This window comes from Neophocaena asiaeorientalis, unplaced genomic scaffold (assembly GCF_003031525.2).
Source record: "Neophocaena asiaeorientalis asiaeorientalis breed wild unplaced genomic scaffold, Neophocaena_asiaeorientalis_V1.1 scaffold65, whole genome shotgun sequence".
NCBI classification, from domain to species: Eukaryota; Metazoa; Chordata; class Mammalia; order Artiodactyla; family Phocoenidae; genus Neophocaena; species Neophocaena asiaeorientalis.
The window spans coordinates 6,460,102-6,474,218 of NW_020173215.1; the positions used below are offsets into that span (position 1 = coordinate 6,460,102).

At 37.9% G+C, this 14,117-nt stretch overlaps 1 protein-coding gene across 2 annotated transcripts in view; it reads left to right on the top strand.

The window, feature by feature from the left end:
- Nucleotides 1-8,486: 8,486 nt before the first annotated feature.
- The window catches only part of PLK4 (polo like kinase 4), a 17,499-nt gene continuing 11,868 nt past the window's right edge, over nucleotides 8,487-14,117 (top strand). The window contains exons 1-5 of one of the 2 annotated variants that reach the window (XM_024745030.1): nucleotides 8,487-8,752; nucleotides 9,419-9,514; nucleotides 10,251-10,346; nucleotides 10,428-10,542; nucleotides 12,740-13,763. In XM_024745030.1, the coding sequence (XP_024600798.1) occupies nucleotides 8,723-8,752; nucleotides 9,419-9,514; nucleotides 10,251-10,346; nucleotides 10,428-10,542; nucleotides 12,740-13,763 (1,361 nt within the window). In that variant the 5' untranslated portion in view covers nucleotides 8,487-8,722. The remainder of the gene's footprint in view (nucleotides 8,753-9,418; nucleotides 9,515-10,250; nucleotides 10,347-10,427; nucleotides 10,543-12,739; nucleotides 13,764-14,117) is intronic. The other variant, XM_024745029.1, reaches the window with a different exon arrangement.

The following is a 14,117-nucleotide window of genomic DNA, read 5'->3' on the forward strand; positions in this document are numbered from 1 at the left end:
TAGGAAGGGGGAAGGGTAAGCTGTGACAAAGCGAGAGAGTGGCATGGACATATATACACTACCAAACGTAAAATAGATAGCTAGTGGGAAGCAGCCGCATAGCACAGGGAGATCACCTCGGTGCTTTGGGACCGCCTAGAGGGGTGGGAGGGTGGGAGGGAGGGAGACGCAAGAGGGAAGTGATATGGGAACATATGTATATGTATAACTGATTCACTTTGTTATAAAACAGAAACTAACACACCATTGTAAACCAATTATACTCCAATAAAGATGTAAAAAAAAAAATTGGAGGAAGATGGAATTATGAAGTTGCGTGAAAAATGGCAGAAGGTAGTAGAACAAAACGGTGAATATGTTGTTCAATAACGTTCCTGGTGAAAATAAAAAATGTCTTTTATTTTTACTTAAAAACTGAAGGAATGGGACTTCCCTGGTGGCACAGTGGTTGGGAGTCCGCCTGCCAATGCAGGAGACACGGGTTCGGTCCCTGGTCCGGGAATATCCCACATGCCCCGGAGCAACTAAGCCCTTGTGCCACAACTGCTGAGCCTGCGCTCTAGAGCCCAAGAGCCACAGCTACTGAAGCCCGTGCGCCTGGAGCCTGTGCTCCGCAGCAAGAGAGGCCATGGTGATGAGACGCCTGTGCACCACAATGAGGAGTAGCTCCCACTCGCCGCAGCTAGAGAAAGCCTGCGTGCAGCAACGAAGACCCAATGCAGCCAAAAATAAAATAAATAAAATAAATTTATTTTAAAAAAAAAGAACAAAGGAACTTTTTGGTCAGCCCAATAATATGCTTAAGATCCTTTCTTTTTGTGAATCTATTGTAAGGTTTTGATTGGTGATTACTCTGGATTTCAAGAATGCCGACCCATAACGATATCTGCTTGCTTTACACTGATAGTCATACAAGTTAAACACATTCTAAAATATCTACATTTTTGTACTCCCCTCCCTCATATTTTTTTTTATTTTAATGTCCTATTTTACGTTTTCATGATTATCTTTTAGTGCTACTTGTAGTTAAAATGTTTTACAAAAATTATTTGAGGGCTTCCCTGGTGGTGCAGTGGTTGAGAGTCCGCCTGCCGATGCAGGGGACGCGGGTTCGTGCCCCGGTCCGCGAAGATCCCACATGCCATGGAGCAGCTAGGCCCGTGAGCCATGGACGCTGAACCTGTGCGTCCGGAGCCTGTGCTCCGCAACGGGAGAGGCCACAACAGTGAGAGGCCTGCGTACCACAAAAAATAATAATAATAAAATAAAATAAAATACTTTGGAATAAGCCTGATCAAGGAGGTGAAAGAACTATATGCTGAGAACTATAAAACACTGATGAAGGAAACTGAAGATGATTTAAGCAAATGGAAAGCCATCCCATGCTCTTGGAAGAATTAATATTGTTAAAATGGCCATACTACCCAAAGCAATATACAGATTTAATGTCATCCCTATCAAATTACCCATGACATTTTTCACAGAACTAGAACAAATAATCCTAAAATTTATATGGAACCATAAAAGAACCAGAATTGACAAAGCAATCCTAAGGAAAAAGAACAAAGCAAGAGGCATACCTTTCCCAGACTTCAGACAATACTACAATTAGCTACAGTAATCAAAACAGCATGGTATTGTCAGAAAAAAAGACATATGGATCAATGAAACAGAATAGAGAGCCCAGAAATAAACCTACACACCTACAGTCAATTAATCTTGCCAATTAACAGTCTTGCCAATACAATGGAGAAAAGACAGTCTCTTCAGCAACTGGTGTTGGGAAAGCTGGACAGCCTCATGTAAATCAATGAAATTAGAACACTCCCTCACACCATATATAAAAATAAACTCAAAATGGTTTGAAGACTTAAATATAAGTCGTAACACCATAAAATTCCTACAAGAGAACACAGCAAAACATTCTCTGACATAAACCATACCAATGTTTTCTTAGATCAGTCTACCAAGGCAATAGAAATAAAAGCAAAAATAAACAAACAGGACCTAATAAAACATAAGCTTTTGCACAGCAAAGGAAACAGTAAACAAAATGAAAAGACAACCTATAGACTGGGAGAAAATATTGGCAAGTGATGCAAACAACAAGGGGTTAATCTCCAAAATATACAAACAGCTCATTCAACTCAATAACAACAACAAAATCCATTTTAAAAATGGGCAGAAGACCTAAATAGACATTTCTTCAAAGAAGACATACAGATGGACAATAGGTACATGAAAAAATGTTCAACATCACTAATTATTAGAGAAATGCAAATCAAAACAACAATGAGGTATCACCTAATACTGGTCAGAATGTCCATCAGTAAAAAGTCTACAAATAATAAATACTGCAGAGAGTGTGGAGAAAAGGGAACCCTCCTACACTGTTGGTGCGAATGTAAATTGGTGCAGCCACCATGGAGGCTCCCCAAAAAACTAAAAATAGAGTTGCTATGTGATCCAGAAATCCCATTCTGTGGCATATATCCAGACAAAGCTCTAATTCAAAAAAATACATGCACCCCAATGTTCATAGCAGCACTACTTACAAGAGCCAAGACATGTGAACAACCTAAATGTCCATCAACAGATGAATGGATAAAGAAGATGTGGTGTACATATACAATGGAATACTACTCAGCCATAAAAAAGAATGAAATAATGCCATTTGCAGCTACATGGATGGACCTAGAGATTATCATACCAAGTGAAATAAGTCAGAAAAAGAAAGATAATAGCATATGATATCACATATATGGAATCTAAAATATGACACAAATGAACTTATCTATGAAACAGAAACAGACTCACAGTCATAGAGAACAGACTTGGGGTTGCCCAGGAGGAGGGTGAGTAGGGGAGGGATGGATTGGGGGTTTGGGACTAGGAGATGCAAACCATTATATACAGAATGGATAAACAACAGGTCTATTGTACAGCACTGGGAACTATATTCAATATCCTGTAATAAACCATAATGGAAAAGAAAAAAAATAAAATAATTAAGTAAATAAAATCATCTAAACCTCCCCCTCAGGAAACTAGAAAAAAAAAAAAAGAGCAAGTTAAATCAAAAGTAAGCAAAAAAAAAAGAAACAATAAGAATCAGCGAAATCCAAGGTTCATTGCAGCACTATTTACAATAGCCAGGACATGGAAGCAACCTAAGTGTCCACCGACAGATGAATGGATAAAGAAGATGTGGTGCATATACACAATGGAATATTACCCAGCCATAAAAAGAAACGAAATTGAGTTATTTGTAGTGAGGTGAATAGACCTAGAGTCTGTCATACAGAGTGAAGCAAGGAAGAAAAAGAAAAACAAATACCGTATGCTAATACATATATATGGAATCTAGAAAAAAAAATGGTTCTGATGAACCTAGGGACAGGACAGGAATAAAGACAAAGACGTAGAGAATGGACTTGAGGACACGGGAGGGGGAAGGGTAAGCTGGGACAAAGTAAGAGAGTAGCACTGACATATATACACTACCAAATGTAAAATAGATAGCTAGTGGGAAGCAGCTGCATGGCACAGGGAGATCAGCTCAGTGCTTTGCAACCACCTAGAGAGGTGGAATAAGGAGGGTGGGAGGGAGACGTAAGAGGGAGGGGATATGGGGATATACATATGTATATAGCTGATTCACTTTGTTATAGAGCAGAAACTAACACAACACTGTAAAGCAATTATACTCCAATAAAGATATTTTTAAAAAAAGAATTAGAGAAATCAATGAAATTGAAAACAGTAAATCAATAGAGAAAAATCAACAAAACCAAAAGCTAGTTCTTTGAAAAGATCAAAAAATTCATATGAGTCTAGCCAGGCTAACTAAGAAAAAAAGAGAGAAGTTACAAATTACTAATATCAGAAATGATAGAGAGGACATGACTACAGATCCCATGGACATGAAAAGGATAATAAAGGAATACTTTGAACAACTCTACGCCCACAAATTTCATAACCTAGAAGAAATGGACCAATTTCTGTAACACATAATCTGCCAAAACTCACACAAAAAGAAACAGACAATGTTTAGGCCTATATCTATTAAAGAAATTGAATCAATAATGGATAACCTTCCAAAAGAGAAAGCACCAGGCCCAGATGTGTTCACTGGTGAATTCTATCAAACTTTTAAGGAAGAAATTATACCAATTCTCTACAATCTCCTTCAGAAGACAGAAGCAGAGGGAATACTTCCTAACTCATTCTCTTAGGTCAGCATTACCATAACACCAAACCCAGTTGACAACATTACAAGGAAAGAAACTACAGACCAATATCTCTCATTAACACAGATGCAAAAATCCTCAACAAAATATTAGCAAATTGAATTAAAAAGTTATATAAAAAGAATTATACACCATGACCAAGTGAGATTCAACACTCAAAATTTAATTAATGTAATTAATCACATCAACAGGATAAAAAGAAAATCACATGATCATATCAATAGATGCAGAGAAAGTATTTGACAAAATCCAACACCCACTGATGATAAAAACTCTCAATAAACTAGCAGTAGAGGAGATCTTCCTTAACTTGATAAAGAATATCTATAAAAAACCTACAGGGACTTCCAGTGGTTAAGACTCCACACTCCCAATGCAAGGGGTGTAGGTTCGATCCCTGGTTAGGGAACTAAGATCCCACATACCGCGTGGCGTGGCCAAAAAAAGAAAACAAAATTTAAGAAAAAAACCTACAGCTAACATCATACTTAATGGTGAGAAACTAGAAGCATTTCCACTAATATCAGAAACAAGGCAAGTATGCCCCCTCCCATAATGCCTTTTCAACATCATACTGGAAGTACTAGCTACTGCAATAAAATAAGAAAAGGAAAGAACATATGTACAGGTTTGGAAGGAAGACATAACTGTCTTTGGTCACAGATTATTCTATCACCTATGTAGGAAACCAAACAACAACAACAAAAAACCTTCCTGGAACTAATAAGTGATTATAGCAAGGTTGTAGGATATATGGTTTATATACAAAAGTCAATTGCTTTCCTATATACCAGCACTGAACAAGTGCAATTTGAAATTTAAAATACAATGCAATTTACAGTAGCATCCCCAAAATGAAATACTTAGGTGTAAATCTAACGAAATATGTACAAGATCTATATGAGGAATACAACAAATCTATGATGAAAGAAATCAAAGAAGAACTAGATAAATGGAGAGATATTCTGTGATCATGGATAGGAAGGCTCAATATTGTCAAGATGTCAGTTTTTCCTAACTTTGATCTACAGATTCAATGCAATCCCAACTGAAATCCCAGCAAGTTATTTTATGGCTATCAACAAGCTGACTCTAAAGTATATACTGAGAGGCAAAAGACCCAGCATAGCCAGTGCAATATTGAAGGAGAACAAAGTTGGAGGACCGATACTACTAAGGGTATTGGGTCATATAAATCTACTGTAATCAAGACAGTGTGGTATTGGTGAAAGAAAAGACAAATAGATCAATGGGAAAGAATAGAGAGCCCAGAAATAGATGCACAGAAATACAGTCAATTAATCATTGACAAAGGAGCAAAGGCAATAGAATGAAGCAAAGATAGTTTTTTCAACAAATGGTGATAAAAAAACTGGTTATCCACATGCAAAAAAATGACTCTATACACAGCCTTTACAGCCTTCACAAAAATTAACTCAAAATGGATCACAAACCTAAAAATAAAACTATAAAACTCCTAGAAGATAACACAGGAGAAAACTAAGATTACCTTGGGTATGACAATGGCTTTTTAGATACAACACCAAGACACAATCCATGAAGCAAATAACTGATAAGCTGGACTTCTTTAAAATGAAAAACGTTTGCTCTTCCGAAAGACATCTCAAGATAATGAGAGACATGCCACAGACTGGGAGGATGTTGCAAAAGAAACAATGATAAAAGACTGTTATCTAAAATACAAAGAACTCTTAAAACTCAACCATAAGAAAACAAACAACACGATTAAAAAACCAAGGCAAAGGGCTTCCCTGGTGGCGCAGTGGTTGAGAGTCCGCCTGCCGATGCAGGGGACATGGGTTCGTGCCCCGGTCCGGGAGGATCCCACATGCCACGGAGCGGTCGGGCCCGTGAGACATGGCCGCTGCGCCTGCGCGTGCGGAGCCTGTGCTCCGCAGCGGGAGAGGCCACAGCAGTGAGAGGCCCGCGTACCGCAAAAAAAAAAAAAAAAAAAAAAAAAAAACCAAGGCAAAGAGTTCAATCCATATCTCACCAAAGAAGACAGACATACAGATGGCAAATAAACATATGAAAAGATGTCCTACATCATGTATCATCAGGGAAATGCAAATTAAAACAAGATGCAACTACACAGCTATTAGAATTTCTAGGCTAAAATCCAGAACAATGATAACATCAAATGCTGGTGAGGATGTGGAACAGGAATACTAATTCATTGCTAGTAGGAATGAAAAGTGGTACAGCCACTTTGGAAGACAGTTTAGAAGTTTCTTACAAAACTAAAATACACTCTTACCATAAGATCCAGCAATTGCTTTCCTTGGTATTTATATTGAAAGGAGCTGAAAACATGTCCACAGAAAATCCTGCAAGTGGACATTTATAGCAGTTTTACTCATAATTGCCAAAACTTGGAAGCAACTCAGATGTCCTTCAATAGGTAAATGGATAAATAAACTGTAATATATCCAGACCACGGAACATTATTCAGCGCTAAAAGAAGTGAGCTATCAAGCCATGAAAAGGCATGGAGGAAACTTAAATGTGTATTACTAAGTGAAAGAAGCTAATCTTTAAAGGCTACATTCTATATGATTCCAACTATTCAACATTCTGGAAAATTCAAAACGATGAAGAAAGTAAAAAGATCAATGGTTGCTGGGGTGGGGTGAGGGTGGTGAACAGAAGGAGCACAGAGGATTTTTAGGGCAGTGAAAATACTATAATGATGGATATATGTCATTATACATTTGTCCAAACCCATAGAATATACAACATCACGAGTGAATCCAAAGGTGAACTATGGACTTTGCATGATTATGATGAGTCAAGTAGGTTCATCCTTATTAAAAATGTACCTTTCTGGTGAGTGATGTTGATAATGGGGGAAGCTATGCATGTTTGAGAGGAGGGAGTATATGGGAACTCTCAGTACCTTCCACTAAGTTTTCCTGTGAACCTATGACTGCTCTAAAACATTCTTTTCTTTTTATGTCGATATAATCCCTGATACTAACAGAATAAAGGATAAACACCACAACCTCCACCCCCCCCCCAAAAAAAAACCCCACAATGACAGCAAATTACAGGAACTTCTGAAAGTTTAACAGCAAAAGCAAGTCTAATTGGAAGACTGGACTCTGGAACCAACCGCTCAAGCATTGTAATATATAACCCTAAAGGAAGGATTTCCAGGAACGAAGGGAAAAGTTGACTTTTCTCTGAACAGCTTTTATACAGCTTGCAGGTAGACAAACTTACGTAAACCTGATATATCCATTAATGTAGAAGAAAAGAGCTTTCCATTTAGAAACTGACCTAAGTTTGTGGAGTAGTTCTCAGTTTGTTACATATCCTTGCTGAATATCACCATCTTCTCATCTGCATAAAGTGTATCATACCAACCTCAGAGGTCTTTTTTTGTTGTTGTTATTTCTGAGATATACATTTTAAAGTAATAACAAGAATTATGACATAACATTATACAAGAACATATAAGATTTTTATAAATTTCTAAAAATTTCAGGTCTTTTTTTTTTTGCGGTACGCGGGCCTCTCACTGTTGTGGCCTCTCCCGTTGCGGAGCACAGGCTCCGGACGCGCAGGCTCAGCGGCCATGGCTCACGGGCCCAGCCACTCCGCGGCATGAGGGATCTTCCCGGATCGGGGCCCGAACCCGTTGGGAGCAGGCAGACTCCCAACCACTGCGCCACCAGAGAAGCCCGTCGGAGGTCTTTTTTGATCAATACATTATCGCACGTGTGTGAGAATTCTCAAATGTGTTGTTCTACAAATGGCATTATAATTAATAGAAATTTACCAAAATAAATAATGGAGTCAATTTTCTTAAAGCACCGTATCCATTCATTACAGATATGAAAAACTGTAGTAAGCACAGAGGTGTAAACGGGTGGTTAAGTCAAGTACTGACTTTTTTCCCCTATGCTGCTCCGTCAAGTTTAAGCATTTGGAATTCAAAAATTGTTTTAAACCCTTTACAGAATTGGAAGAAGTAGCTTTTCAGACCGTGAAGTGAGTAACTGACCAGTTGTGAATATCTCATATCTTAAGCTACCTTTTTTATCCGTCTTGCGCGGATCTTCCAAGAGCCGAACTGCCAACGCTCCCAACCAAGTTCTAGGCTGCAGAAGCACTTCCGGTCCTCGGCCCGGAGGCGAGCGGATAAGGAGCCTGCCACGCATGCGCGCCCAGGAGCAGCTTCTGCTGATCGCCCCGCCTCCTTACGTCCCCTCCAACCTCGCTAGAACGGCAACCGGCGGGAGTTTTTCAAAATGGGAGCGCGGAGGCGCCGCCCAGGCCTCGGAAGGTGCCCGGGACACCTTTCGGTGGCTGTGGTGTCGTCGCCGGGAGCGGCGGCCTAGAGAGCCGAGCCTGATGGACGCCAAGACACGCTGCCTACTTGGAGCGCTGCCTCGAAAGGACTGCGTAAAGGGAGTTAATCCGGGGAGCACGGACCGCGGCCTGGAAATATGGCGACCTGCATCGGGGAGAAGATCGAGGTGAAAAGACTCGGCAGTCCTCAGTAGGGCGGGTGGGAGTCGGAGTGCCGGGACTCGTCGAGACCCTGGCAGGAAGGGGATAGAGCGCAGCTAACGGCTGCAGGTTGGACGCCGGAGTGCTTTGGGAGGGTCCCAACCGCCGGGGGCCCGGCTGTTTGAGGGCGGAGCGGCCCGCCCCTCTGAGACGCGGGGATGGTGGGACAAGTGTGTTGCTCGCGGCCCCGCCCTTCTGTCCCTAGACACCGCGGCTTCAGGTCAGCGATCCCGCCGGAGCTGCCGCGCTAGAGCAGGGCAAGGCTATCTTCCCCTTCTCCAAGGGGATGGCGGTTACCTCCGGCGGGAGTTGCGGCGGGATTCCGTTCAGGGTCTTAGCTCTCGGGGGCAGGCTGGGGGTGGGACGAGGATGCTGAGGCTACGCTGAGGCTGAGGAACCAGACCATTAGGGTGCTCTATCCAGAGACAAGCCTGGAAGCTCAGAGACCCGCAAGGCGTCAACATGCTGTCCACCCCAGACACCTGCTGTATCGAGGTGTGATACCTGCTTGAATTTTGAATGCAAATAATCCTCCCGATCCATTTTAGCCTCTTTTTTCCAGCCCCTTCCTATTTTTTCTTCCTTTCTGCGTCGAAAATCATTACACATATTCTTTAATTTTAACTTTTAAGGATTTTAAAGTTGGAAATCTGCTTGGTAAAGGATCATTTGCTGGTGTCTATAGAGCTGAGTCCATTCACACTGGTTTGGAAGTTGCAATCAAAATGGTAAGAATATGTTAATCAGTTTCTCACTTCTACTTTGCAAGTAACTAGAGAGGTTTGCTACTTGAGATGTTAGAAACTCCTTACCTGCCAGCCTTTTCTTTATGCTGTAAAAAACCCATTGCTTGGGCAGAAGACAGTAGTTCCAACAGTTAAACTTAAGGATCTCTTAGGAGATCCTTAACCATGCTTAAATAAGTGTTCTGTCTTTACTCATGTTCATTAGATTTGGTATCTGTTCTAATTATATGTACTTAGAGTAATTGGTAGCAGTAAAAGAACAAATAATTTGTTTATAATAAGAAGAATACACTGTGCATAGTTCTGTATTACACTGTAAAAAGCTAAAATACTATTCTTGATTGTTAGAAGTCAGTCTAATAGGGGTAACATAAGGAAATTAAGAAACACCTAAACCAGTAGGAAAAGGGAAGATTTGTTTTAAAGCTTTGCTAAATTTTATTTGTTGTTATTATCATAGATATGATGGTTGAGCTATTAAATTCTTTAAGTTGGTAGAGTGTATTAGAATGCATTGGGCAAGTTTATTGAATGTCCACCCTGTCAAGCACTTTGCTAGGTGCATGGGGAAAATAGACAACGAAATAAATTGATCTCAAAAAGAAGATAAAAGGACTTCAGAATATTTTATAGTATACTTTCTCTTTTCAAAGTTAACATGACAACTTCACATTTGAAAGTCTATCATCAACATTTAAACCTCTCATGTTATTTTTAGATAGATAAGAAAGCCATGTACAAAGCTGGAATGGTACAGAGAGTCCAAAATGAGGTGAAAATACATTGCCAATTGAAACATCCTTCTATCTTGGAGGTAAGATACAAATTTTATAAAAGTGGCCAAGGGCATTGAATTTTTCTGTATTATAATTTATTATGCCCTTTTACATTTCAGCTGTATAACTATTTTGAAGATAACAATTATGTGTACCTAGTATTAGAAATGTGCCATAATGGAGAAATGAACAGGTATCTAAAAAACAGAAGAAAACCATTCTCAGAAAATGAAGGTAGGCTGTGCTTCTTTTTTTCTTTCTTTCATTTTTCTTAAAAAAAATTGTTTTTGGAAAATACAAATTTTACTCTTTGTAGTTTTGAAGAATGTACTGTTTTATAATATTTAGTAAAACTGTTTCAATTATTACTTTGGGCTATAAAAAGAGATTTCCCCCCCCCAAATTAAGAAAGTTGTTAATTCATATAAATAATTCAGGCATTACAGAAATAAAGTAGAAGAAGAAATTTGCTATCCATCTTTTGCCAAAACAACATTTTAAATTAAGTCATTGGTCACAGTTGAATGTGTATCTTTTCAAATTTAGAAAAAGCTTTTTAGGATGCTGTTGATGACTATAAAGTAGTTTCTAAGTCAAACACAGTACCTGTTGAAACCATTTATTTTAGAAAATGTCAAACACTTAAGACAGTAATATAATGAGCCCCTATGAACTTACCACTGAGCTTCCAAAACTATCAACTCATTGTTTCATCTGTACCCTTCTTATTCCCCCAATTCCTCAGAGTATATTGAAGCAAATCATAGACATCTTTTTATCTTTAAACAATGCAGACTTTAAAAAAAAAACAAAAAACGTAAGCACAAAGTCACTATCACACCTAATAATTCCTTACTGTCAAACACATTGTCAGTTTCAGCTTCCCTAGTTTCTTATAAGTAACTTTTTTTACAGTTCAGATCAGGATCAAGTAAGGTCCGTATATCATCACACAAATGATTGTTTTCAAATTATCTTACCCTGCTAACTGACATTGCAGGCTAAGATTGAAAGCTAAGAAAGGTGGTTGCTGATAGGCTTTTTGTCCATTTGATCTATATTTAACCCATTTGGAAAACAATTTGGTCATATGTGTTAAGAGTTAAGGAAATGTTCATATCCTTAGACTGAAAATAAGAACATAATACATAATAAGAAAATAAATTCATATACATATTGATGATGAGTACTGCATTTTTCATAATACTGTATAATAGTAAGGCCTTCTTAAATAAGACAACTTGCAAAAGATAGGAAGGAAATGAATTACCAATTTGACTAATTAAAATTAAGAATGTGTATGACAAAGGATACTGTCAACAAATTTAAAAGTTAAAGATAGGAAGAAAATATTTGTATAACAAATGGCTGTCCAATTAATATTTAAAATATAAGGCATGCCTTAAAAGAAAAGATAATTGTATAGGAAAATGGACAGGGGATGTAAGCAGACTGTTCACAGAAGAGAAAGTATAATTGGCCAATAAACATACGAAAAGATGCTCAAAATCAGTAGTAATCATAAGAATGCCAACTAAAATAACGAGTACCATATTTTTACCCATTGGATTGAGACTACCTAATTTCAACAAGGATATGCTTGAAAATAACAGCCTTTTGGAGGGCGATTGGCAAGGTATTAAAATACTAAATTTTATCTTTGAACCCAGTGATTCTACTTCTTGAATTTACCATAATGAAGCACCCCATTTATATGCACAAGAAAACAAGCATGTACAAGAATGTTTATTGCTATATTTTTTTATAATCTTGAAATGACCCAAATATTAATCAATAGCAATTTAATAAGATGGAGATCTATGTGTACTGACATAGAAATATCTCCAAGAAATATTGTGAAGTGGCAAAAAAAAAGTAATAAACTATATTTTTATACCATTTTTATATTTTAAAAACATTTATTACAGTGTATTTCTATAGATTTAAGTGTACATAAGCACATGGAAGAAAAGTTTAAAAGAATATATATAAACTGTTAATAGTGACTACTTTTTAGGAGGGTTTGGGAGGACATCAAAGGAAATTCAGCTTGCTTTTCTTTTTTCTCTTTTTTACAATTTGAATTATTTATGAATTGTTTATAAATATTTTCTCTTTCTATGGACTTCTGGTTACCCTAGTTAACTCTGGTCACTCCCAGTTCCTAATAAAATTAAGCTTCCCTTAACTGTATTTAGAAAACTCATTAGTTGGAAAGGACAGAGTTTAAAAGGAGTGCCTAGTTGTCTTAATAGGAATTATTAAAGAATATTATGAAATTATCAGAGTGGTATTTTGGCTGGTAAAACTAAGCTACAAACCAGTTTACTAATTGTCATACTGGCATATGTACTTGGGTTTCATAATGTATTCTAAATACTGAATCTTCAGATTTTCTAAATTGTAAGTTTTAATTTTTGCATTCTAATAGCTCGACACTTCATGCACCAGATCATCACAGGAATGCTGTATCTCCATTCTCATGGTATATTACACCGGGACCTCACACTTTCTAACCTCTTACTTACGCATAATATGAACATCAAGATCGCTGATTTTGGGCTGGCCACTCAATTGAAAATGCCACACGAAAAGCACTATACTTTATGTGGAACTCCTAATTACATTTCCCCAGAAATTGCAACTCGAAGTGCACATGGACTTGAATCTGATATTTGGTCCTTGGGCTGTATGTTTTATACGTTACTTATTGGAAGACCACCTTTTGACACTGACACCATCAAGAACACGTTAAATAAAGTTGTATTGGCAGATTATGAAATGCCAACTTTTTTGTCAAGAGAAGCCAAGGACCTTATTCACCAGTTACTTCGTAGAAATCCAGCAGATCGTTTAAGTCTGTCTTCAGTATTAGACCATCCTTTTATGTCCCGAAATTCTTCAACAAAAAGTAAAGATTTAGGAACTGTAGAAGACTCGATTGATAGTGGACATGCCACAATTTCTACTGCAATTACGGCTTCTTCCAGTACCAGTATGAGTGGTAGTTTATTTGACAGAAGAAGACTTTTGATTGACCAGCCACTCCCAAATAAAATGACTATATTTCCAAAGAATAAAAATTCAAGTGATTTTTCTTCAGGAGATGGAAGCAGCCTTTATACTCAGTGGGGAAATCAAGAACAAGAAACCAGTAATAGTGGAAGGGGAAGAGCAATCCAAGAGGCAGAAGAAAGGCCACATTCTCGATACCTTCGTAGAGCCCATTCCTCTGATAGATCTGGCATCTCTAATAGTCAGTCACGAGTGAAAACGTATACAATGGAACGATGTTACTCAGCAGAAATGCTTTCAAAATCCAAAAGATCAGGAGTAGATGAAAATGAAGAAAGATACTCATCCACAAACAGCAATGCTAATATTCTTCACTTCTTTAAAGAAAAGACATCCAATGGTTCTGGATCTTTTGAAAGACCTGATAACAATCAAGCACTGTAAGAATAATTCTATCAAAAAGCATTTTACTTTTCAATAAACATTGTATTAGCACAAACATGAAGCTGCATCTAACTAAGGGTGACCTTTTTTCTAACCTTGTCAGATATTCCTGGGGCACTTTTAACTATGACTTCTGTTTTTTAATAGGAAGAGAATCAGAATGATGATTTTGAATTGTGGTTAAGAATCTCTTAAAATGAGTGTATCTGCTCATGAATGTATTTGTAGTATGTGTTTAATACTTGGGAATTTCTAGTGTCATTTTAAATTTTATATGAAGCAGGTCTCCAGTGCAATGTATCATATATTAAACATGTCTGATTCCTAAAGTACTCTTAACAGTAACTGTA